The 27,548-nt window shown below is 33.5% G+C and overlaps 1 protein-coding gene across 2 annotated transcripts; it reads left to right on the top strand.

The window, feature by feature from the left end:
* LOC306850021 (coiled-coil domain-containing protein 9B-like) lies at positions 1–27,191 on the top strand. 2 transcript variants are annotated; one of them, XM_079385432.1, is made up of 14 exons: positions 1–211; positions 5,511–5,621; positions 5,821–5,925; positions 7,477–7,605; positions 9,377–9,517; positions 14,590–14,646; positions 14,922–15,091; positions 20,036–20,073; positions 20,228–20,275; positions 21,415–21,508; positions 23,172–23,205; positions 23,792–24,314; positions 24,855–24,940; positions 25,973–27,191. In XM_079385432.1, exons 1-14 carry the CDS (start codon positions 200–202, stop codon positions 25,997–25,999), a joined length of 1,575 nt encoding a protein of 524 aa, XP_079241558.1. In that variant the 5' UTR covers positions 1–199; the 3' UTR covers positions 26,000–27,191. The 2 variants fall into 2 exon arrangements, with proteins under 2 accessions (XP_079241558.1, XP_079241559.1); XM_079385433.1 differs by having other exon boundaries at positions 7–211; positions 24,858–24,940; positions 25,973–26,961.
* Positions 27,192–27,548: the final 357 nt, after the last annotated feature.

A 27,548-nucleotide genomic window follows, 5' to 3' on the forward strand; every position in this document is an offset into this window, starting at 1 on the left:
GAGAGAGAGAGAGAGAGGCTGCGCCGCACGGGTGAGCGGCAGGATCCGTTAGCAGGGCTTTTCTTTGCATTCGGGGATCTTGGCTCGCAGCCCAACTGGCGTTTTTGTAATCAAGGCATGATCCGGGACTCCATGCGTTTCTTCCCTGAGCCGTGTCGGCTGCCTGCTGTTTGGAAGGATCCCAGATTTCCCTACTGACATGAACAGAGCTGTGAGTGCCACTGTTTCTCATTCTTCCACTAGCTTGTTCTCACTCCCTCTCTTTCGTTCACATCTTTGCTCTTCTCTGGATCCCGCTCATTTCTTTTGCAGCGGTCTGGATGAGGATGGTAGCTGCAACTAAGCTTGCCATCAGACGTGCGTTTGTCTTACGCTCCGCCAGAAGAATGAGGCCTGGGTTTTGGGCACGAGAGCTTCCGTCAGCTGATAGTTAGAGCCGCTGTGTTGAGCTATTTGACATGTGATCGGTACGGATGAGTAGGAAGCGGCCGCTGGAATGTTCCCTGTCCTTTTGCAGCACTGATGATTCATGTTGGCTCATATTGCTCTGGATTTTCCTCTGTGTGTTTGTACCTCTACCAGGCTTGTTTTGGTCCCCTGACAACCGAAGTCTCTGTGAGTTCTGTGCACACTTCCCTTCAAAACGTAATTGCGGAAGATGCTTTTTAAAGGAATCATTCGGCCGAGTTCATTTAATCCTATGCGACTCTCCTCCTTGCATTGAACACAAAAGGAGATGTTTTGAAGAATGCTTAATGGAAATGTTCAGCCAAAAATGGTAATTTGCTGAGAATGTCTTCACCCTCAGGACAGCCAATATCAGGATGAGTTTGTTTCTTCATCAGGTTTGTAGAAATGTGTCTCTGCATCAGTGTCTCAGCAATGGATGCTCTGCAGTGAATGGGTGCCGTCAGAATGAGAGTCTGATAAAAACATCACAATAATCCACACCACTCCAGTCCATCAGTTAACATCTGGAGAAGACAAAAGCTCAAACAAATCCAGCATTAAGACGTGTTTAACTAAAAGACGAGTCCATAATCCATAATAACGCTTCCTCCAGTGAAAAAGTGTTCTGGTCTGAATCAGGAGAGAAATCTGCACAAATCAAGCACAGTTTACAAGCCAAAACAGCTCTAAACAAATATGTGGCTGGATTCTGGTGTGAGAGACAACAGGAGATGGACTTGTTCACTGGAGGAAGCATTATTATGGATTATGGACTCATATTTTAGCCAGAAGCAATGGTTTGAAATTAAAAACGTATTAATGCTGGATTTGTATCAGCTTTTGTCTTCTCCAGATGTTAACTGATGGACTGGAGTGGTGATTATTGTGATGTTTTTATCAGCTGTTTGGACTCTCATTCTGACGGCACCCATTCACTGCAGAGCATCCATTGCTGAGACACTGATGCAATGCTACATTTTTGCAAATATGATGAAGAAACAAACTCATCTACATTTTGGATGGCTTGAAGGTGAGCGCATTTTCAGCAAATTTTCCTTTTTGGGTGAACTGTTCCTTTAAGTCTGGTTTTCCATGTGATACAAAAATAAGATGCATTTATACTTCTCCTTAAAGTGTCCTGCAATTTATATTCAAAGTCTTCTGAAGTCCTAAGATGCTTTATGAGAGGAACTGACTGAAATTGAATGGTTATTCACTGAAAATCCCTTTTGCTGTAGCTGCTAAATCATTTTCTGCAAATAATGACTTGTGTTCCAGAGAACAATCACACGGCTTCAGGATGGTGCTTCTCTGTCAAACATCAGTGTTAACTTGGCAGTGGAGTAACTCTCACGGGACACTGCACTTATTCGCAATCACAAAAGTGCATTATCTGCGTGTGTTTTAAAGCCTTTCCAGTTAAACGTTTCATTCACGAGCTGGTCTGACGTGCGCTTTTTCTGAGTCTGTACACCTGAAGCGCGCACACACTAAAAAGCATGTCTAATAGCGCCTGATTACTCAACTAAGTTGTCTTTTGAGCTAATACTGTCAAAACACACACGGTTTACATATAGACTCAGTTGGTTATGTCTAAAATGAAAGTAAACAGTTGAGAGTAAAATGGATACGTGCCTGTTAGATGTGCACAGGTCTTAAAGGGACAGTACTAAACATGCTGCCCACTGTCATTAAAGGGATAGTTCACCTTAAAATTTAATTTCTGTCATTATTACTCACTCACATGTTGTCCCAAACCTGTTTTAATTTCTTTCTTGTGCTGAATACAAAAAATGTGGGTAGCCAAACAGATGCTGGTCCACATTGACTTTAATAAAAAAAAAAAAAATACTATGAAAGTCACTGTGGACCAGCAACTGTTTGGTTTTCCACCTTCTTAAAAATGTATGTTCAGCAGAAGAAAGAAACAAATTTTGAGTGAGTAAATGATGGTATAAATATAAAACACTACGACAGAATCAAAAGACATATGAAATAATTTTTATTCTTTAATGTTAAAACAACAAAATGCAAAGAGGAAAAAAAAATAACATAACTCTTGACTGAAAAAAATAATACAGTTGCTTTAATAAGTCTATATAGTGTTTTATTTTTATATTTGTTCATTCAAGTTCTTGAATGCTCCTGCTAAATATGCCTATTGTACCTGAAAATAAAGCACTGTTTGTTTTACTTGTATATTATGTTTGTAATGTGTATCTTTGTTCTTATTTTTAATAACAAAGATAAAATGATGACAAAGATTTTCATCTTCGGCCACTTTGGCCTAAATATCCGCCGTTCTTTTTTATATTTTGTTACCTTGAAAGGCTTTGTCTTAATAACAGGGAAATTATTTTGGCTGCACTGCTCAGACAAAATAGTAAAACCAACATGACAAAGAATCGTGATGAAATCGTGATATTTCTAAAGAAAAATCGTGATATGATATTTTTGCCATATCGCCCACCCCTAGTCTGCATAGTTTTTTCCCAGACATCTTGGTCTGGTCCCACATAATATTTCAATATGTCCCAGTGTGTTTAGTGAAACAGGAATGCTGGGAATCTTTGTTTGGTGTCATCTGATGCAGTCTTATTCTGCTGATATAAACCAATCAGACTCCCTTAATAAATCGCATTGCAATGAATATGAATTTTGCACTCAGAATTTGAAAACAGAGCATGCACAATTGAAATAACTACATCCCATACTGTTTTGCAGGCTTAAAGCATGCCGTCCCTTGTGTCATGTCACTTTAAAAGTGCATGTGTTTTTTGCATGAGTGTTGAGTCATTGTATTTCATAAAGAATCTCTTCACATGAAGTGACTGCAGGGAACAGCAGTTTTATCTTCCTCTTCTGCTTCAGACAGATGAGGTCAAATGTCAGTCTGAGCGGTGCAGTTTAGCTTATTGTGATTATTTATTAAATATTTATTGTAATGCTCTGGTTTGGCCTTGAAATACACAGTTAGAGAGTTGTAACTGGAGCTCGCCCCTCAGTAAAATATGTGTTATTTGAGCTGTCCGGTGACTAAATGGTCCTTTTTGTGATGTAACTGAGCACTAGTAATAGAGATGCTTGCTTTAACAACCCAGAATATTATTTTGTCTTTTGTTAGAGGATGCCAGCCGTGAGTCTGTGATCTGCAGCAGTTTTCCTGCATTTGAAGGGATAAAAGCGTCTTTCGACCTCGAGGAATCTCTGTTTTGAGCCGAAATCTGACTCTCTTCTCTCTCGAATCACTACAAGCCTCCTCAGATCCAAATTTACTCTGTGTGGGAGTCGTGCTGGCCTGGAGTCAGTCGTGTTATCACACCGTAATGCTGCTGCAGGCGCTCCGGCTTTCATTTTCTCAAATAATCCACAGATACTGAGAGATGTTGACGTTCGGTTCGATGCCTGGTTTACTGACACAGTGAATAGGATGCTATGTTAAGTGTTTCTCTTCAGCTGTGTGGTGAAGTATTCGTTCCCGGTGCATCCAGCATGTGCCCTTTTGCCAACTCTACAGCCATTTAAAGAAACTGCAGCAGTTCAGCGTGCTGTGAAAGTGCTGCTGCGTCAAACACATTGCAATGTCCATGCAGGCCGAGCTGCACAAATAAAGCAGTTCTTTCTAAGGCCTAAGTCTGTGGCTGTTCATTTAAACTGCTATGTAAACGTGATTGTGATTATTAGAAATGTGTTCATTTGTATATCTAGGGCCCACAAATACAATTTTATTTTTTCACATTGTTTTTTTTTTTTTTTTTTTCTTTTAGTTTTAATTTTTCTGGTTTCCATTTTTTGTCTGGTTTAATTTTTCTGGATTTAGATAATTTTATGGATTTATTTATTGCATTTTTCCATTAAATTCCTTTTTTTTCTGTTTTTTTTTTTTTTTTGATTGCATTTTAATGGTTAAATTGATTTTTTTTTTGTAATCAAAAAGCATTTCCAATTAATTTATATATTTAAACTTATACAAATTAACAGCAATTTATTAAGTCACATTTTTTTAGAATTCAGAATCCTACGAAATATGTTTTATTTTTCTGTTTTCAGTAATAAATATTATAATATAATAGTATTGTGATTTTTTTTAGGCCCGGTTTCACAGACAGGGCTTAGGTTAAACCAGGATTAGGCCATAATTCAATTAGGACATTTGAGTCATTTTTATAACCGTGCCTTAGAAAAAAAACCGTTACTGGTGTGCTTTTAGCATCAATCAGTGCAAGTTTCTTTCAGCTGAAACAGCTCAGACTTACACTTTAGTCTAGGACTAGCCTTAAGCCTTGTTTGGTTACAGTTGTTAAATAATGATATAATTTTCCTTTATAGTTAATTTTCTTTATTATTAATGATTTTTATTATTATATTATTTTTTTAATTTACAATAAAATAGTGCAATAGTTATATTTTGATAAAAAAAAAGTTTTTTTAATATTTTTATTTAGTAGTGGTAATAATAAAAACAACAACAACAACCGTAATGATTATTATTGTTATTTTATAGTAAAAATCTTGAGGTTATTGAGTGTGTTTTGAGTGACAGCCTTTGAAATCATGGTCGCATGTGAAAGTCAGACGTCTCGAAACAGCTGACGGCGTGACAAGTTTAATGCGTTGAGCTCATGTTGCTGCTCGTAGCAGCTGATGCTAATAATGGCGCATCCGTGTGCAGTTAGATGCACAAATGCATGCAGTGTTAAAGAAGCATGTAAACAGTCGATTGACTGGTGTGCAACTACAAATATATTGTATTTCAGTTTCCATCCTGGACTATTTCTTCTGGGTCTCTGGCATTTTATAGACTTTTACGTAACATAAATGCAGCTTTATTTTGTTAGATTTGGATTATGTAATTCTCTTATTTTTGCTCCAGACTGTTCAAATGTCTCCTCCACAAGTGGGCAAGGAACGCTGCTGTTTGTGTAGAAAGTTTCATTATCGTGCGAGACGCAGTAAATAACAGAAACCCTGCTGGCAGACATAATCTATGTGATGTTGCACAGATTGTTTGGATTATTGTGTTTGTGTATGTGATGTTGACATGTTCATAAACTGTTCAGAGTCCCACAGAAATGATGATGATGATGAAGAAGGAACACAAGGACGCAGAGCTGGATAAAAAGATTGAGGCCTTACGGAAGAAAAATGAAGCACTTATGAAACGCTACCAGGTGGAAACCTTTCAAATCTGTCAAAAAAACACACTTCAGTTGATTAACATTTGTAAACAAAGCATTTATGAAACCTCATGTTTTACAAGTCATGAAACCTCATTCAAAAAAATAAATAAAGGATAATAATAAAAGTTCAAAGGTCCCATAAAAAAGCACTGTGTGTGTTTGCCTTGCTGAGTTTTGTGATGTTCTGCAGGAAGTGGAGGAGGATAAAAAGCGGGCGGAACAGGAAGGGATGTCACTCCACAGCAGGAAGGGAAAGACTGATGATCTGACCATCACCATCAACAAATCCTCCAACGTGAGATGCTTTAGTCCTGCACAGACAAACACAGACGCCAGAGAATCTAAACCTGACAGATGATAGCAAAACCTCAGCTTTGAACATGTTTTAGTCACTCGTTGGTGGTGCTTGATAAAGCTAGATATGGTTTTAGTCATTTTTACACTTACCATGATGTTTCATTAAATGCAACCGCAGATATTTTTGTCCAAAGTTGATACTTTGTTAGTGCGGGAAATGATCTTTTCCTGAATTTATCTTTGCAACATCAACATGTTATTGAACTGCAGAGCTGCTTTACTGCTGAAATAAAATTAGGTTCATAGTTAGTGAAGTTTACAATATTAGCACTGTTATTTTCCTAAACAATCTCTGTTGTATAAAGTGAACTGTTATTAATTTATTTTAATAAATGTGATTTACATCTGAAACAGGGGACCTCAAGATGACTTAAAATAATTAAAACAACAACAAAAAATATTTAGATATTTAAATTAGTGCCGTCAAACGATTAATGAAGTTTTTGTTTACATAATATATATGTGTGTACTGTGTATATTTATTATGTATATATAAATACACATGCATGTGTGTGTATGTATATATATATATATATATATATAAGAAAAATGTTACGTTTATATATTAAATATATTTAAATACGATGTAATTTATATGAATGTAAATATATACACGTAAATATTTTCAAAATATATGCTGTGTGTGTTTATATATACATAATAAATATACAAAGAACACACATATATTATGTAAACAAACTTTTATTTTGGATGCTATTTAATCGTTTGACAGCACTAATTTTAATTTTAATTTACCACCTCAGCACCTGTTTTTATTTTTTTTATTTTTGAAAACGTGCATATATTTTAAAAATGTGACTTGTATACTTGTAAGAGTTGTTCGATTACATGACTTTTCTATTTCAGTGGGCATTTTTATAAATAATATACATATTTTTCTATTTATGCCAAGCTCTAAAACAATGTAGAAATTGTGATTTAAAAATTAGTTATACAAATCCTTATCACTAATGCTTATCCAATAAATCGCCAACAAATGGAAAAGTCATGGGGCCTTCATGTATTTTTATTATAGTTAACTAAAACTTGAAACATAAAAATGATTTCCCTTTCATGAAATAAAATATGAAATATTAAAAAATAAACCTTTTTATCTCAACTAGCTGCCAAGATAACATTTGTCATTTTCATTTAGTTTAACTTTGTGTACTAAAATTAAAAGTTGTAACTTACTAAAAAGTAGTAAAAAAAAATTTAAATAAATAATAAAAATAAAACAAAAATATTGAAACACAAACACAAGTAAATTACTAAAACTTGAATTAAATAAAAATAAAAATATAAAAATAAAGCTCATTTAAAATATTGATAAAAACTAGTATATTGCTGATACTAAATGGGGAGCCTTTGAAAGCCATTGAAGTAATGCTGAAGGAACCTGAAGGAAACTAAATGTGAGAACATGAGAGATAGTTGTACATATGAATAATAGCAGGGAGTTTTGATGTTATGTGTTTGTTGTGTTCAGGATCAGCGTGTGGTGATCAAGCGCTCGGGGCCCGGAGGACTGAGAGACGGAGAGCCGGAGAAGAGCGTCTTCAGCGTCGGGAGAGGAAAGAGACAGCAGCTGCTCGTCACAACACCTGGAAACATCAAGGTGAGACCGAATCAAACTTCCTCTTGTTCTCTGACTGAGCTCTTTAAAGTCGACTGAACAAAAGCTACATACAAACCTTCTGTACAATATGAATCTTAATGTGAGGTTTAATAAACTGATCATTTTGGGAAAGTCCCATTTTCTCTCTTTTATGACTTTGATTACCTTTAATGATTTCATGCAAGCTATACTTTGAACTAGGTCTGAGCAATTAATCTAAATAAAACCTAAATAGCAACATTCTTCCCAAACGCGTAATGAGAAGCTTATAAACTAGCTGTTGTCAACCAAAGAGAAGCTAAACAAAAGAGAAATAAAATCATTTTTAGATTCTTTTTCTTAAATAGTATTTGTACAATGAAATCACCATTATTTTATCGTACTTTACTGCATGTTTCACCGCAGTTTCAAACAGAAATGTCCACTGAGTGGCGTTAAAACACAGGTTAAACACGTGAACCCTGGCGCATTTTTATTATGTTGATATAGGTACGTATTGCTGTGTTTTTATTATGTTGCTACAGGTACGTACTGCGGCGGTTCAGAATTCAAATATCCGGGGTCTGTCCCTAAAAGTTAAAGCTCTATCGTGTTGGAAATATGCCCTACACCTAACCCAACTCTAAACCTACCCGATAGTACAAATGCAAAACTGGTATAAAAACTTATTTGTTGATGCAACCGTGGATACACGGGATTCAAACACGTCTCCGTACTCCATGAGCTACCGAACAAACTTACCGTCTATGAAAACTCATAGATACGAGGCTGATATGTGCGAAGCTAACATTCAAAAGCATCAGTTTTCAAATCTCCCAGCATATTAATATTGTCGTAACATGATATTCTTAAAGTAATTGTGCAAAAAATACGCTTTATTAATCAAAACTCTGTAAATTTGTGTGAAAAGGAGTAAAATGTGTCAGAGTTTTACTGCCTCTAGTGTTTGTTTCTTTAGGAAACTGAAACTTCAGTAATATGTAGTTATTGGTACGTATTTCGTGTCTCCTAGTGCACCCAGGTACATAAATGCCATGAGACTAGGTTGTATTTTATTACCAAGGACATTGTCGGTTTTTATTTAATATTTAGAATTAGTTTTTATTTTTGTTATTTTTAATTTTCTGTTTTCTTTTTCTTTTTAGTTAAAATTTTAATAATTTTGTGTTTTTGTAATTTTTATTATTACATAAATTTTTTAATTTATTTTTTAATTTTTTATTTTTCAGGAAAATACTGTATATAAATTATTATAAAACAATCCTTACTCAAAATCAAAATAAAATAAAATATAAAATGTAACTAATATAGGCAACATATCCCATTATGCCATTTTAATTTTATTTGATCTAAACAATTTATGAATAAATACTTAAATAAAATTAATAAAAACTATATAGACATAATATATACTGTGAAAAATTTCTATAGTAATTATTATTTTTTTTCTTTAATTTTATTTTGTTAATAATAATCATCATCATCAAAATAAAATGAATAATAATTTTTGGTTATAGGTATATAATCACAAATGTTTTGTCCAAATTTAGCAGCCTTACGATCAAACACAGAAAGCCTTGAGGTGTAAAAGAGAATCACATTTAAGTTGATTTTATAAGAAAAATCACTGCTCGATTTATTTGTATTTTTTTCCAAATCAAATCGTGCAGCCCAACTTTGAATGCTGTCGTCAGCAACTTATGTCAGACACTAGTCAAATTAAAGCATGAATTTCAGTGCTGTTAGAGAGTGTTTTCTCATGTTGTTTCAGGGGAAGAGGGTGTTCGGCGAAAGAAAGGACAGAAACCGGCCCGTGAGTCCAGCGAGGTTGAAGTCCTGTGCCGAGGAAGAGCTGGAGTCCAACAACACACGAGCAAAACAGCGACCTCAGTCTGCAAAGAGAGTCACGGAGGTGAGCAGACGTTCTTGTGATGTCTTGTCTGTGTTTGGGAGGCGCTCTTCATTTAGTTCTCAAGCCTTGCTGCTGTAAATAGATTGAGACGGAGCTGATCGTAAGAGCCGGGCGTGTGAACCTTCATCAGGGCTCTTGGCAGGAGTTTGTGTGTCTGTTCAGCTCTTCTGGTGGATTCCACACCAGATCACCAGCATTTACACTGTTTTTCTTTTTTGTGTTTGTTTGTGTTTGATCTCTGCCTCATAAGCTAAACCAATGCAGTCTGAGGGGGAAAGACTTAATAATAATAACCAACTCTTTATTTTATTACCTTTGTTACCACATTCAGTGTTATGGAAAAGAACCATCATGACAGAAATTCACACATTTATAAACTGTAAGAAATCAAAAGCTACAATTTGAGACCAGAAACGCGTAACTGTAAGAGTAAATAATAATAATAATAATAACTATGCACCCGTTTGTAAGGAATTCAAATTAACTAATATTTCTATCCAATGCTGTCACGTCACGTGAAAAAAAGAATGAACGACTCAAACCCGAAGACTCAGATAAACTATAACTCAATAAACTCAATATAAAATATGCACAATATTTTTGTGGAAACCGTGATGCATTTTATTTTTCAGGATTCACAGGTAAATAGAAAGTTCAACGAACAGCATTCATTTGAAATAGAAATATTTTGTAACATTATAAATGTCTTTGGATGTCATTTTGGATGTAATTTTCAATGCATCCTTGATTAATGAAAGTATTAATTGTTAATTTATTTATTTATGTATTTTAAAAAAGCATTTTCCTTACTTAAAGTAAAGCTAAAATACAATAAAACTTTAAAATAAAATAAAATATATTTAAAGAAATTATATATATATATTAGTGCTGTCAAACGATTAATCGCATCCAAAATAAAAGTGTATATGTGTGTAATGTGTATATTTATTATGTGTATATATAGACAGACACATACAGCATATATTTTTGAAAATATTTACATATATATATTTATATTCATATAAATTATTATATATTAATATATTGAATTAACATATTTTTCTTAAATATATACATGTTTGTATTTATATATACATAATATATATTAGTGCTGTCAAATATATATATATTTTTGTTTATTATTTTTTTTTTTTTTTTAACATTATAAATGTTTTTACTGTCAGTTTTAATCAATTTAATGTGTCCTTGCTGAATAAAAGTGTTAATTTCCCTAAAAACATCTTCCTTACTTGAAATAAAACTTCAGCTAAAACTAAATATTAAAAACATTTTATTTAAAACCTAAAACTTTAATAAAAAAAATTATAAAACTGTAAAATGCTAAATGCTACATAATAAAAGTATTCATTTCCTTAACATCTTCCTTACTAGAAATAAAACTGTAATAAAAAATATTAAAAACTATAGACATAATAAAAATGACCCCAAAAATGAATAAAAATGACAGGTACGACTTTAAAATTTAAATGACAACAGAAAATCTAAAATACAAATTCAACAGAAAATACTAATTAAAAAACAAAAATCCCCAAACTATTAGTCTAGTGTAAGGCGGCGGTCGGTAGAGCTGTAGCGGCGTCGTGTCTGTGAGATTGTCAGTGTCGTGTGGGAATGTCAGGGAGTGGACAGATGTGATGTTGGGTTGTGTTTTACAGCCGGCGGGGCTGAGCTGTCTGGGTGGCAGCTGCTTCTGTCCGCTGAAGTCTGAAAGAGCTGTATAATGCAGCCCATTGTGTGCTCCAGCCGAGGCTTTTGTCTGATCCAGCACACAGAATCTTACACTGACTGAATGTGAATGTGGAGCTCACCTAGTTTCAATATTCTAGCTCTAAATCAGATGTGAGCCATAACCAGAGTTATATTAGTATTATTTTTATGCTATTATTGCTATAACATTTTAATTAGATTTTATTTTTATGCTTTCAGTTTTCACTTTAGTTTGTGATTTAATTTTATTTTTTATTACAGTTTTATTAATTTTAGAACTTCAAAGTAAGAATATTGTAATTCATTAATGTTTTCCCGCCTCTTGTGTCCATATTTGGTTTGTTTCCTGTCCTTGTTATATGTAATCATTAGTTAATTCTGTTCCAGCTGTGTTTGTCTAATTATCTATGATTTACCTGTGTATTTATAGTCCTGTCTGTTCAGTTTGATTTGGTCTGGTCTACTCGTTACCCCCGGTGTTTCCTGTCTGTAAGCCTTGCCTTGTCCTGCCATGTCTTGTCCTGATGTCGTCATTAAAGACTATTATTTGAGTTTACGTCCTCGTCTGTGTGTTCCTGTGTCCTCCTCGTGTGTGCATAACACACTTGTTGCTATGTTGTTGCTAGGGCAGTCTTTTAAAATATATTTATTTGGCTTTAATATATTTTCATGTTAGTTTTAGTTATTTTAGTACTTCAACTTTAACTTATATTATTTCAATAATTGTCCAACAGCATTTCTGATTTATTTTTTTGTTTTAAGTTTTACAGAATTTTTTTGTTTGTTTTTGGCTTTTTTATATATATTTCTATATTATATTTAGCTGTTAATTTATATTTAATTTCAGTTTTAGTAATTTTAGCGCTTCAACTTATTTTCAAATAGTATGATTAAAAATCTATCAGTATTTAGTATTTGTATCACAATTTAGTATTTTTTATATTTCTGTTTAGCTATATATACATTTATAAAAAAAAGAAAAAATATTTATTTTTAGTACCTCAACTGAAACTTATTTTCTAATTTTCATGTAAATATTTTAAGTGTGTTTTTAATCTAATATTTCTATTTTATTTTCCTTCAGCTTTATTTCAATTGCCAAAAGTGTTTTTAATAGTTAACAATAATAACACACTTAGTACTATGTGGCTGCTAGGGCCGTCTGGGTGGTTGCTAGGTGCTTTAAACCCCATATAAATGTTTTCAGAGTGAATCGGGATATTAAATTAATTTTAAATTTTGTTTTTGTTTTTTTATGACAGGTGGTTGATACATAAGTCAGTTCTTTCTTCATGTAGATTTCAGAAAGCAGTTTATGCCATAGTTTTGAACCAAAGGACTATTTCAATAAGCGTTTCCTGTCGTATTTTCTCTTGTATCATGAAGCAGATGTTCTCGCGGATGACAGACTGATTTTAATCATGTGAGTGGGAGTTGTGCTTTCACCGAGTCACAGATATACCGTATGTGGAAGGATTCTCCCATAATGCATCTGGCCTCGTTGAGCGTAGCAGGCATGACTCCAGGAGAACGACGTCATGACGCAGCCGTAACGCTGTGAGGAGAGGCAGATATAACAGCAGGGCTCTTGTACTGCAGCATCACTCTCTCTCTCTCTCTCTCTCTCTCTCTCTCTGGGTTCATTGTTTGTGATCATAATGAGCTGTATGCTTTAATCTAATTAACATTTGGCTGCTCTTTCTTCTGAATAGGCGTATTATGCAGCTGATGGGAGCACAGAGGCGATGTGCCAGTTTGGTGGCAGAATGAGCGACTCTTTGGTCTGGTTTTGTCACTGCAGAGTGCCTTTCTCTTTAGGACTGCATTTATCAACTTGTTTTGTTTCAAGATTTTGAGCAGCCAAAATAATATAGATTGTTTATTGTACAAACGTGAAGAGAAAGAACCTTACAAAACGAACATTGAAATGGCATTAGCATAGACTCAAGCTGGTCATATAGCAGACGCTTTTATCCAAAGTGACTTACAAATGAGGACAATGCAAGCAATCAACATCAGCAATAAAGCAATGATATGCAAGTGTTATAACAAGTCTCACTTAGCTGAACACAGTACACATAGCAAGGTTTTTTTTTTTATTATTATATAATATTATATTATATATTTTGCTTTCAGTAATCTTGTTTTTGTCATTTTTATTTATTTATTTATTTATTTTAATTTCACTTTTAGTTATTTTAGTACATCGTTAAATGAGAAATGCTGCTTTGGCAACTAGCTGAAATACATGTTTGTTTGTTTTGTTTTTTCAATCAACAAAAGTGTTTTTTATTGTTTTAGTTAGCTATATAATAACCCTCCGTCACACAACCTGTTCATGTTGAAATCTGCTTAATTTGACTGATTTATGAGCTTGAATGCATGCACAGACTTTAACATCAACATCAAGTGTTTTCTCCTCTCTTTAAAAGTTATTTGCACGATTTATATATTTAGTCTATTTATTTTACTGTCCTAACATCAATATTCAAAATGATATGGTTAGTTGCAATTTAATTATTTGCATTATCAGAGGTATTTTTGGGTCATGACCCACTGGTTGAGAAGTGCTATATTTTATGCCATAACTTCTCAATTTTACAGATGTAATGTTTCTGGAGATCGTGTGAGAAGACTCTACTGACTTAATACTGCAGTTCATTCAGATGAAGTTTGGTGTGTTTCTTTGTCATTGACTTTGAGCAAAGCTTCAGATGCACATGCTGCAGGGTGTTAAACATTACTCTCTCTAAGAGGATCTCATCCTGATTGTAGTTTTCTAGACAGCAGCTCTGATCATAATGTTACTAAAGCAAGTGTACTACTTACATTTATCCACTTGAGGGCAGTGTGTCGCTTCTAGTGTACAAAAATGCTTAATGCAGAGTTTATACCCATGTCCAAAATATGTGTTGTTTGGGGGTCATAGGGCCCTATTATTATAAAAAAAAATCTAATAAATGAAATTATTTCTATAGATTCAGTTAATTACACTTGTGATTTTAATTAAGTAAGCATGACTTTTGATCATTAAAATTCAATTTTAAACATCCAGAGAAATAAAAATGAAAAACTGAAAAAATGTAATTTAAAAAAAAGGATTTCATAAGGAACTCTATATGTACAGATGAAATAGGTTGTGTATATGTATATGTGTATATATTGCTTTTTGCTATATGTACATTATAGTAAACAGCATATTTACTCTGTGTATGTGTATGTAATATGAGGTGATTGATTAGATGTCTAAAATGATTTGTGTTTTAACAGTAATATTCAGCTAGTCTTGATATGTAACAGTCTTTTGCTCGGTACCGTTGTCTTTCATCTGTGTGTTTGTTCAGGACGACACAGGAAAACTGGATCGATGGAATGGATGTGAGGACTCATATGTCGTCCCGGTGAGAGCGTTTCCACCGTTCACACACTCACCTGAACGTCTAAATACATTAAACACAGACACAAAAAGCGCAAAAACTAAATGTTCAGTTGTCACTAATCGTATTGTTTTTAAAGTAGAGGGATGTAAAGATCTCTCCATCCATCTTCTCATATCTCTGTGTTCAACCAAACAGTATTTAATTGCAGCTGCGTATCAGATTAGACCTTTTTGACATTGTTGTGATGGACGGCCTGCAGATTTTGCTCTGTATTTGATGCTGAAATGATCCGGCAGGTCACAGAGGCCGTCGCTGACCTGAACCTCGTCACGTCCAAAGAAGAGCAGCTGGAGTACCTGCGGTGGAAGAAGGAGCGCGAGGAGATCGACCGCGAGCGCGTGGCCCGACACAAAAACGCCAAAGGCCAGTGGAGGAGAGCCTGGGACATGGAGAAAAGCAATCTGATGTAAGCCAGACGCCCGCGCCTGATTTCTGTTCTGACGTGAGAGCATCTAACCTGCGCTGCTTTAGTTTGCACCTTGATTTAGTTTGATTTCTTTCGTTTGTTCGTTTCTGCATGTTTAACTGCCTCATACATACATAAATCACAGCTGTTTGAATCATTATGGCCTCCTTCTTCTCTGTCTTACTGACCCCTTCAGATATATTTGTTTTGTTTAATGATCCTGAGCTAAATGATTAAAAAATTCATCAGTGAAGGAAACCTTTGACATTTTTTGGTCTTTTTTTATGCTTAAAATGATCTTAATTATCTTAAAGATTATTTTATCTTTAATAAACTATTTAGCTGTTAATGCTGGTTAAAGTTAACCAATAGTCAGGTATCTATTTAGTCATTATCTGTGTTTCCATTCATGCATTTTCCATTATTTTTGCATTATTGCATATTGCATTTAAAAAAATAAAATAAGATGTGCATCAAATCTTAAAATGCACATTTAAAAAAATCATTTGCTCAATTGAAGTTGAAGTCATTTATGAAAAAAGACACTTGACCTAAAATTTTTAGCCATAAATTTAAGATTTATGTATTTAAATTCCACCTAAAATTTCCATCTATTTGGATTAAACAGTATTAACATTAAACTTAATGTGATGCATATTTGTCGGTCAAGCATAAATGAAACGGGTCAGATTTCTGCAAAAATCATGCTATAGTTTAAACCATTTAAAATGTTAAATTATTTAAATGGATGCAAATAGTTAATTTATTTTGTTTAAATAGTCATATCATCATAATGCATTTATTTAAATTGCTCAGATTCAGCATAAATCTGTTCATTGTGATGATAATTAAATTGATTCATTTAAAAAGTATGAAAATGGTTAAATATGACTAGTCAAGTCAAGTTGAGCTTTATTGTCATTCCGCTACATGTGGGGACATACAGTGGAACGAAATGTCGTGTCTCGCAGGACCACGGTGCTACATAAATACAGACATACAACAATGAAGTAAAAAACACTATAAACCTATACACTACTAACCTACTGACAGATTTAACTATAAGTACACTATATATAAGTATTTACCCTATACAAACTAAAAGAATAAAGGATAAAAAAATACAACTATACGAATGCTTCACATAAATATTACCCTATACAAACTAAAAAATAGAAGATAAAAAATACAAACTATACGAATGCTTCACAAATACTGTACATGTGCAAAGAGAGACATTTGAGTCAGCAGCTGGTTGGGGAACAGTGCAGGATGATTTGTAGTGCATGAGCATGTAAACATACATATATTGCTGAGTCTTTTGTGGGATTGTGTACACGCAGCAGTGTGTGTAAAGTGTCCATAGTGCACATAGTGTAAAGTGTAAGTGTCCATAGTGTAAAGTGTCCATAGTGTAAGTGTCCATAGTGTAAAGTTCCATACAGTTTTTTCTTTGGTGTGGTAAGGTTTGGGGTGATAAGGTTTGGGGTGGGGGGTGGTCCATGTTTCAGGAGGTAGGGGTTTGCATGGGGTTTCAGAGGGGGACGGGGTGGTTTGAGTTCAGGGCTCTCACAGCCTGTGGGAAAAAGCTGTTGAGCAGTCTGGCGGAGCGGGCTCTGATGCTCCGGTACCGTCTTCCTGATGGTAGGAGCTGGAAGAGACTGTGGGAGGGATGGGTGGAGTCCTTCACGATGCTGTTGGTTTTGCTGGAGCATCGTGTAAGGAAAATGTCCAGGATGGAGGGGAGAGGGGCACCGATGATCTTTGCAGCTGTGTTCACTGTCCGCTGGAGGGTCTTGCGGTCAGCAGCACTGCAGTTTCCGTACCAGACAGTGATGCAGCTGGTCAGCACACTCTCAATGGTGCCTCTGTAGAATGTGGTGAGGATGGGTGGAGGGAGACTTGCTCTTTTCAGCCGGCGGAGAAAGTGTAGGTGCTGTTGTGCCTTTTTGGAGAGTGACATGGTGTTGGTGGTCCAGGTGAGATCCTCTGTGATGTGCACCCCCAGGAATTTAGTGCTGCTGACTCTCTCCACAGTCGAGCTGTCGATGGTCAGTGGGGGGTGGTCAACGGAGTTTCTTCTGAAGTCCTTCACGACTAGCTCTGGAGCAGGCATTATTCAATTAGTTTAAAAACAATGAAACCAATTGAAATTGCATTGATGATAAATATATAAACATGGTTATTGTGTATTGAAAACACATTCAGTTTATTAGTACTGTTACAGAAATCTGTCCTGTTTCGTTTATGTATGACTGAAAAATCTGCATCACATGAAGTTTATAGTTAAAACTGTAATGCTTGAGAATTTTATATGCAATTAAAATACAGAAATCTTAAAATCAGGTTTATGATAATGATAATGTGCGGCAGTTTCCCAGGAAGTGACTATTTTGTTCTCTTGTAATGGAAATTGTTTTATGCAATATTCAAATTTTCTGCAAATGATCTTATTCTGACAAGTTAGGTAAATCTTTCTACCTAACAAGTAGCCTACAACAGTCAAAATAGATATGGCAGCTATTCTAAAATCTTGCCTATAGTTAATGCAGTAATTTCTCTTGTTATTGTCTAAATTTGCAGCAGTAATATCACAGTGATCATTATGGAAAAGCAACATTGGGAAACGCATTCAGATCTGATTTAAATATCTCACTCTGACAAATGCTTTGGAAGCAAAATGCAGTAGGATTCATAAATGATCTTTGACATTTTAGCTGCACACATCAGTGAGCTGAACTCCTGTTTAATGTCAATGTTATAAAAGGCCCTTGTTTATGCTCTGATGACTGTAAAAGCTTCATAGATGTCAAACTGCTCAAGACGTCTTGCCAAATCTCATGTATCAGCATTTAGCAAGTGCTGCCGTTCAGTTAAACACGAGCTGATCCAGAAGAACTAGAGCTTGAGTGACAAAAAGAATAGAAATAACATGGACTTGTATCAAAACGTCTTAATATATTTATTCATCTGTTGAAGCTGTTTTGGATTTGGTGCTTCTGGGAATGTTTATCATTCATGTCTCTTGTTTGGTATTTAGGGTCAAATGTCTCCGTTCATTGAGCTCATGGGACATGGATGACTTTAATTTAAGTAATTGAATCAAACATAGAATCAAACTTAATTAGAATCGAAGGTCATTCTGAAAATGCCACATAGGCTTTGTATTGGGTTTGTGGCATAAATTCAGTATATTTGTAATGGAGATTATAATTGACAGTTTTTAGATGTTTTTAATTTATTTTTATTGGGGGGGGGGGGGGGCAAATTTAAAGCAAATATGCATTCATAAATGGAAAGGAATGTGGTCTGTATTTTGCGATAAACAACAAAAAGCTTTTAATCAGTGCTATTACTAAAGATAATCATCATTGTTAATTACATTATTAATTGTTTAAATCAGCAAGAAATTAAAATGGACTTATTTTACTTTAATTCATGTTTCCGCTCTTATATAGTGGTTTAACTTGAAGAAATTATGACAGAAATATTTTACTATTGTACAGTAAAATTTACTACTTTTATAATAATAATGTCATTATTATTAATGATGATAACGATAATAATTATACAATATATTAAACAAAATTTTAACACATTAAATTGTTAGTTTTAGCTGTTCATATGATGACTGTTTTTTAATATTTTGTTCATAAAACACAAAATGCAGAAAAATTCTAAGACAACACAGAGCTTTTGATAAAATACAATATTTCATATGGCATTATTCTTGATAAAATAGTAAGTAATTAATGTTAAAGTTTAGTTCAATTGATAAGGCATCTTTTTTATTATTAAAATTAAGTTCATCAACAGATATCAGAAATGTTTAAAATGGAAAAAGCCAACTTTTTCCATAAATATTTTAAATACTCAGAAAATGTATTATGAAAGTAAAATGAGTTTTGAATGGTGTTTTGTGATGTTGTACGGTTTAATTTTATGCATGTAATTTCTTCACTAAGAGTACTGCCAAATGATTTGCATAATAAGTTGGCTCCGCCCTGCACTCACGTGATTGGTCGAGTCAGAAGTTGACATGTCCGGCCACTCAAACAAACAGATTACATTATTATTAATTCATTCATATTATTAATTCATCAATGTTTGACTTGCCTGAACTGAGATGTTTTAACATTAAACTGAAGAGAAATTGAACATTGAAAACTTTTAGTGGTGATTAGTTTATAATTATATCCAGGGGTTTTGTTAGCATAAGGCTTTTGTGCATCTGTCTCTGGATCTTTTCTGTTTCTGCATATAATGATGCAGAGATGCTGTCAGTGATATCATAATCAGCAAACCTGAACATGCAGTACCACAAACAAACTTCAGGCCAAAAGTTAACAAGTGTCTGGAAGTCTTCAGCGTTTCAGATGGGTTCCTTTGGAAGAAATAACCCCCCCGTTAGCACTATTGAGTGGTTATTTTTAGGGTGCTTTGAATGCCTTGCCTTATTTGGGACGGTTTGCGAGCACTAGAGATCGTTCAGGGCCGCGAGACGCTTCAGGACTGATGGTTTTGTGGGAAGTAGAAGATAGAAACACACTCGATGAGTGAACGTCCTGTACAAGAGAGCAGAACAATCACGTCACAATCATTATTTTCCCTGCCAAATATCATCACTGCATTCAAGTGAGGTTTGGGTAAAGCTCACAAAGACAAAGACAGCTTATATTTTACTCCAAAATCAAGAAAGAAAAGATTATAATTTAAAAATTATAAAAAATTATATTTTACATGAAGTAAATGTGTATATATATATCTGTAGATACAATTAAACAATAATTTTACACACACACACACACATATATATATATACATACATACATACATGGCTTCTCCTCTCGCTCGCCTGCTCGTGTATTTTTGGTATTATCAATGATTATTCTGCGATGATGTTTAGTTGCGTCTGCATGTTTTTCCAATGTGTTTTATTTGTAGGTTCTCTGAAAAGGAACGTGGAGGAACATCAATCAGAGGTGAGCAAATTAAAGAGGAAGTGCCTGATCAAACTCATTTATTACTGAGATGGTATATTCATCGTTTTCTTGATAAAGTCTGGTTGTGCTTTGTGTGTGAATTATATTTTGTATCTAATATTGTATCTTCTGTATTAATTATACTTGATTATAGGAGGTCGAAACACCAGAAGAGGAAACATGAGAACAGAAGAATCCAGAGGTGCGTAAAACCCAAAACTCTTGATCATTTGGCCTAAAACATGAATGTTTGATATAGATATGAGTTGATCTCAAACCTTTCATATACTTTAATGGATTTGAATCCATGGATTTGACCGTATTTGATCGAAATAGACACAAAATAGTAGCACATTTAACGCTTGGATGTTCAAATCTGCATTAAAATTGTGAATAGATATTAGCAAATAAACATGGAAAAAGAAGGTAAATGAAACATGAATTATAAAAGTCCTTTTTGTGCAATAGCAAATACAATGATTCTATTTCCATGTACTTATTATTTTTACATTTTCAGTTTTTTTTCATTTAAATATGTTTTTTCATACTTTTATTATTTTTTTTTTAAATGTCTATATAGTTTTAATTAATTTTCATTTCAGTTTTAAACTATTTGAAAATGAAAAATGTTGCCAACTAATTTTTCAAACAACAAAATTTGTTTTATGACATTAGTTTTCCTTTATTTAACCTTGATGATCATTTCTAACATGTCAAGTTTAAAATACTAAAGTTATAATAATGAAATTTTTATCATTCTCTTTTTAGTAGCTCTTTCTAGCTATTTTATTCAACGCTGCAGTAAAATTCAAGCTCAATTTCTATTAATTGTGTATATATATATATATATATATATATTCTATTAATTGCTTATATAAAGATATTAAATTTTGTATAACAAAATATTTTAAGTAAATATAAAAAATATTACATTTAAACATATTAAATAATAAAAAATGAAATATTAAATAATAATTAAAGCTCAATTTTCATTGGGCGCTTATATAAAAGTATTACGTTATATATAAAATCATTTAAATATTTAATATAAAAATAATCAATTAAAATTTGAGCTCAATTTTCTTTGGAAACTTGTATAAAAATATTAAATTATATATCAAATAAAATTGAATTAAATATTTGAACAATATTAAATATAAAAATATTACATAAAAATTCTAATTTCATTGGAAGCTTAAATAAAAATATGAGATTATCTCCTGCAGTCACAGTGGCACTGTGCGATTATAATAATCAAGACTCTTTCCTTAGTGAGAGAGTTGATAGGTATTAATTAAATCATATTCTGCATTGTGTGTTGATGTGTTTGGGTTATTGTAGGTCGACGGCAGGCGTCAGACAGGAAGGGGAAGTGTGTTCCAGTGGTGGGCAGTAAAGCGAAGGGTAAAGACCGTCTGACGGGTCGAGCGAGGAGGTAAACTGACCACAAACTGCTGATTGTTAATGTGCTGAAGCGTTTACAGTCACATCCCGCCACATTTCGCCTCAAATCCATTATGTCATACATTTACCCCCCCATCCCCCCGCCCCCAGAGGATGATGGGAGATGCTTGTCAGAGTGTTTTATGGTTTTGTGCATTTCCACTGCCATTAACGTCTGATCACATGACTTCTTATAATTCGAAAGCAGACTGCCTCATTATACAGTAAATGGATGTTCATTTACTGAACAAAAAGCCTATTTTTTTTCTAATCAAAGATATTGTGATGCTATTATAGAAGATATTAAATATATTATTAAATACTTATTGATGTATTTTTATTAAAGACGTTATAAATAATGTAAAAAAACTAAAAATACTAAAAAAACAAAACAGTGTTATATATTTATTTAATTATTTTTTTTTTATAATTACTAGTGCTGTCAAATGATTAATCGCGATTAATCGCATCCAAAATAAAGTTTTTGTTTACATAATATATGCATACTGTGTGTATTTATTGTGTGTATATATAAATACACACAGTAAATATTTTGAAAATATTTACATTTAACATGCATATATTTATAATCTTACATTTTATATTATATATAAATATATTTAACATAAAAACTAAAATTTTCATGAATATATACATGCATGTGTTTGTATTTATATATACATAATAAATATTTATTTATTTAGTCATTTAGCAGACGCTTTTATCCAAAGCGACTTACAAATGAGGACATAAGAAGCAATCAAAACCAACAAAAGAGCAACAACATGCAAGTGCTAGAACACGCCTTGGTTAGCAGTACAGATAATTATTATTATTTTTTTATTTATTTATTTTTTTTTTTATAAAAAGACATATAGATCAAATAAAATTAGAATAGAGAGTGCTAGAGTTAGAGGGTCAAGTAAAGATGGAACAGATGAGTTTTTAGCCGTTTCTTGAAGATGGGTAAGGATTCGGCTGCTGGGATTGAGTTGGGCAGGTCATTCCACCAGATGGGAACAGTTAATGAAAAAGTCAGTGAAAGTGCATCTTTGGGATGGCACAATAATGCGTCGTTCACTTGAAGAACGCAAGCTTCTAGAGGCACATAAGTCTGAAGTAATGAATTTAGGTAAAGGGGTGCAGAGCCAGTGCTGGTTCTGTAGGCAAACATTAATGCCTTGAATTTAATGCGAGCAGCTGTTGGTAGCCAGTGCAAACTGATGAACAGAGGTGTGACATGCGTTCTTTTCGGCTCATTAAAGATTAATCTTGCAGCGGCATTTTGGATTAATTGTAGAGGTTTAATAGAAGTGGCTGGAAGACCTGCCAAGACAGCATTGCAATAGTCAAGTCTGGACAGAACAAGAGCCTGAACAAGGAGTTGTTCTGAGAGAAAAGGCCTGATCTTCTTAAATATACACAGTATACACGGATATTATGTAAACACAAATTTTGGATGCGACCGTTTGACAGCACTAATAATTACTAATAAAAATGCATTAAGAAACAACATATAATATCTTCAAATGTGATATCACAATATCTTTGTAATAACTATTTTTAATGGTAAATTAATAATCATGTACTGTATGATAACAAGGAACTGTTTCGAACTTTAGATTGCAAATAATTTCATGGTTTTCCCCTCATAGGTGGGACGCTGAAGAGCAAGAGGAGCATTTGCAGGTGATTTTTATTAGTAGTAGTACTGCTACTGTAATAATTAGAATTTGGGATGAAAATTAGCTTAATTTTTATTCATATAATTTTCACAATAATATGCATTAATAGTCCTAAATATAGGCTTCACAATTGTTTATTTATATTCAAAAATGTTTATATTTTTTATTTAAATTTTTGGATAAACTTCTAGACATGTTTTCATGAAATTCCCTAAAGTTATGTTGAAACATGCTTATTTTTTATTAAATTAATGCAACTTCACTCAAAAATGATCAAGTTTGCAATGAAAATATTCCTACTTTTTATGAATAGAATGTCCCAAAATATATAAATGATCTTAAATATAGGCTTCAAATTCTTAAATATAGACTTCAAATGAAAATGTGCTTAATTTTTATGAATATATTTGCACAATATATTATATTAGTAGTCCTAAAAATAGGCTTTAAATTAAATTTAAATTTAAATTTAAAATTTAAAAAAAAATTATTTTAATTTCTGGGGTAAATTCATTCGAAAGCATTCAAGTTTGAGGTTAAAGTGTAGCCCTTTCTAATATTATACATACCTGATGGTTGATTTCTGCTAGGTGTATCCAGAGAGCAGTTTGCAGGAGTTTTTAGAGGAGCTCGACGCTCTTTGCGCTCCTGAGGTGGAGAACGTTGATCCAGAGACTGGCATTGAAAACACAAAGCCACGTGCATCTGAAGATTCATTCAAAACAACCGGAGTCAAGACCCCCGATGGGACGGCAGAGCAGAACGGATGTGTTTCTACAGAATCAGCTCTCAAAGCCACCGAGAAAAGGGTCAGATTTTCTGAAAACCTCGACAATGACAGCATAGAAACACCTTCACTGGTCAAGAACGGCCCTGTAGAAGAAGACAGACTAACACTGGTGCAAGATGACAGTGTATGTATCCTGGAGGAGATAAAACCGGCCTCTCCGGAGCAGGAAAAGCACGTGGAGAAACTGAATCCGCTCACTGAAGGAAGTGCAACTAAAGCCGGCAAAGCATCGTGTCCCAAAGCCGGAGATGAGTGTATATCGGCAGAAGCGGACGAGAACCAACCTGTCGAACACAGCAAGAACTGCTCAAACAGAGAGAACGGTACGAGAACATCAGTTACAGGTTCAGTGGTCGGGTTACAGAAGAATACAAGATTTTTAATAGCTTATAGTGAAGTGACATACTGCCAAGTATGGTGGCCCATACTCGGAATTCGTGCTCTGCATTTAACCCATCCAACGTGCACACACACACACACACAGCAGTGAACACACACACACCGTGAACACACACCCGGAGCAGTGGGCAGCCATTTATGCTGCGGCGCCCGGGGAGCAGTTGGGGGTTCGGTGTCTTGCTCAAGGGCACCTCAGTCGTGGTATTGAGGGTGGAGAGAGCGCTGGACATTCACTCCCCCCACCTACAATCCCTGCCGGCCCGAGACTTGAACCCGCAACCTTTGAATTACGAGTCCGACTCTCTAACCATTAGGCCACAACTTCCCCGTCCACTTGTCAGAATGCCTTTTAACTTGTTTTTACAATTATTGTTTAAAAGCATAATTTTTGGTGAAAAACTACATTACATTATATACATTATATATGATTTTTTTGTGTGTGTGTGTGTTTGTTTTCTCTCTAGCAGAAGAACTGATGGACTCGAGTCTGTCTGTCCTGAATCTGGATCCGGGCGAATCTCTTCCCGACCACAGCACCAGCACTGATATGGTAAGTGTGCATTAAAGCCTCATTTGACTTGCAGATTTGAAGTGTCCCACCTCACAGGATTTAGCGGCCCACTGAAACTCCATTATCCAGCTGAAGTGCTGCAGAAATACCCTAGAAAGCAGCACTATATATGTAACCAGGCCACTTCTCGTCCTACGCAGTAAAGAGCACGGTTACATCAGTTTTAATGTGTTTAAATGCAACACTACAGTCCATTTCTGGTCTTTTTGCATTGATCTAGGGCTGCACGATTTGGGGAATAATCGAATAGTAATTTTTCTGCTAAAATTCCCATTTAAAATGCAATTAAAAGAAAATTCCAGCTTGAAGGGCTAAAAGTTTGTGATTACTAAATTTAAAAAAAAATTACTATTGTAATAATTCACTGTAAAAAGTATTTAAGAAAAAAAAATACAACTAAAATTACAATAATAATATGTATGCCTGTCTTATGAGAGGCCTACATTAAATGTGTGAAGAATTAAGGTTTTTTATTATATAAAAAAATTAAAAAGCAATAAATAAATCAAAGTATTTAAAAAAAATTAAACATATAAATTAAAATGATAAACAATTGTTTAATATGTATAATATGGCTATATAATTATAATAATAATTTTAATAATAGTAATAATAAATACTACTATTATTATTTGTACCGAATAAAAATATAAAAATACTGAATAACTAAATAAAATAATAATAATTTAATAATTAAGTTCATAATAATAATAAATATTATTATTATATTAAAATAAAAATTACTGTAGTATTTCACTGTAAAATAAAAATAAATATTTAAGAAAATATATATACTTATATTCTAGTCATTTAAATGTACATCTACAATTAAAATATTACGATCTATGGCTGTCTACATTAAATCAATCTTTTTTGTAATATTAAAAAAACATGTATACAATAAAGTTTTGATTTCATATTTAAAAAATGTATATTTATATATTGATGTCATACAACTATTTAATTGTGTTGAAATATTTAGATTTATTTTACTATTTCTTTTTTCTCCAGGCCAGAGAGAATGGGAAAGTGGTTTAGCTGGGAAATGATGTCACTCATGTCCGGAGCGAAACCAAAACAAACAGAAGAAGGAAAATATCACTTGCTTATGTTTCTGACTGATTCGGGCCCATCTGAGTCATTACTCACGTGACTCTTCTGTGTTTGGAGTATTTTTGGGAGCGTCGTGTCGTTTATTGGATGCTGAACGCTGAAAACACTGGTTGTGATTGTTCTGCTTAGTTTATCTTCTCATAGGGGAAAGATTGTTAATGCTTCGATGCACAGTTAACCTTCATCTGAACCACCAAACCCAAAGCTCCGATGGTTTTTAATGGATCTTTGGTGGTTTGGTGGGATTTCAGTCTAAAAGCACTACAAACGACTTGAATGTGTAACTTCATGAAGTTTAGTGGAACAAACCCATAGACACTAACTGACTAACCTAGTCTAGTACTCTTCATCATAACTCATATATGTCTGACAGAAGCCTCTCGGTTGCCATATACTCTTCATAAGCACATGGGGTTTAGTGTGGATAGTTCACAAGGATCGTTCAAGTATGTTTATTAGCACTTTATTTTGTATGAATGAACTGAAAAGTATTAAACCATTTGCTATTTGATTCAGAATGAAGGACTACTAAGGTCTAAATTATTTAGTTTTACTAAAGACTGCAGAATGTTTACGACATGAACGTGTTTTGGCCGGTCGGTTTGAAGCAGGTTTACTTTAACCTGTTAGTTTAGCACTCAGTAGTTTTCTTGTAAATGGCAATGAATTATGATCGTACTGATGTTCGTCTTCACCACGTTTCTGTATTTCTGAGTCCAGACGAGTTGGACGGCGTTACGCTTTGAAGAACACACTTAAGAGTTTGATGTTTTAAGTGACTAAGGGTTGATTTTTATAATGTCACTTTGAAGTATTTTGTGTTCATTTGGTTTTGAAATGAATGTTAAATATAAATAATAAGCATTAAAAGCTTTTACCAGCCCTGTACTGTGATGCTTGCACTGATTTCACTGGACAAAATATTAAAATGCACTAAAATTATTCCTACAATGGACCTTATTTATGCATGTATACCGACAATATCTACCTGTAAAAATTTGTAAGTTTCTTAATTACATTTAAATTAAGTTTATTACCTTTAAATGTCATAATATTTGTGTTTTAATGACAGTCAACACATTCACATTAAGAATAAATCTTTTGTGGTTTAAAGTTTATTTTATGTTTTTTTGATTTATTTGTATTATAATCAGACAATACATTATATATGTGTATACATAGACGTATATAATTATATACATTATTAATAATAACATTTAAATGAGCAGTAGTTTGAATTTAGCAATACAACTTAATGTTTTTATATAATCTTTAACTTTTAATGTTATATTTATTATTTTGATTTTTAAATATAATATGTAAAAAATATTTAAAATATTAATATTTAAAATAAAGTTTGCATAAATTTTGTTTGAATTTATATATATAGAGAGAGAGAGAGTTCCCTCTATAAGTATTGGAACAGTAAAGACAAAATTGCTCTGTTGGCTGTGGAGTCAAGACATTTACAAAT

The sequence above is a fragment of the Barbus barbus genome (genome assembly GCF_936440315.1).
Source record: "Barbus barbus genome assembly, chromosome: 30".
In the NCBI taxonomy this organism is placed as follows: Eukaryota; Metazoa; Chordata; class Actinopteri; order Cypriniformes; family Cyprinidae; genus Barbus; species Barbus barbus.

Excerpts from the sequence above, each read along its gene's own strand:
- LOC306850021 (XM_079385432.1), top strand. Across the intron at positions 5,622-5,820 it reads CACTTATGAAACGCTACCAG|GAAGTGGAGGAGGATAAAAA; the intron begins GTGGAAACCTTT and ends GATGTTCTGCAG. Across the intron at positions 14,647-14,921 it reads AGGACTCATATGTCGTCCCG|GTCACAGAGGCCGTCGCTGA; the intron begins GTGAGAGCGTTT and ends ATGATCCGGCAG.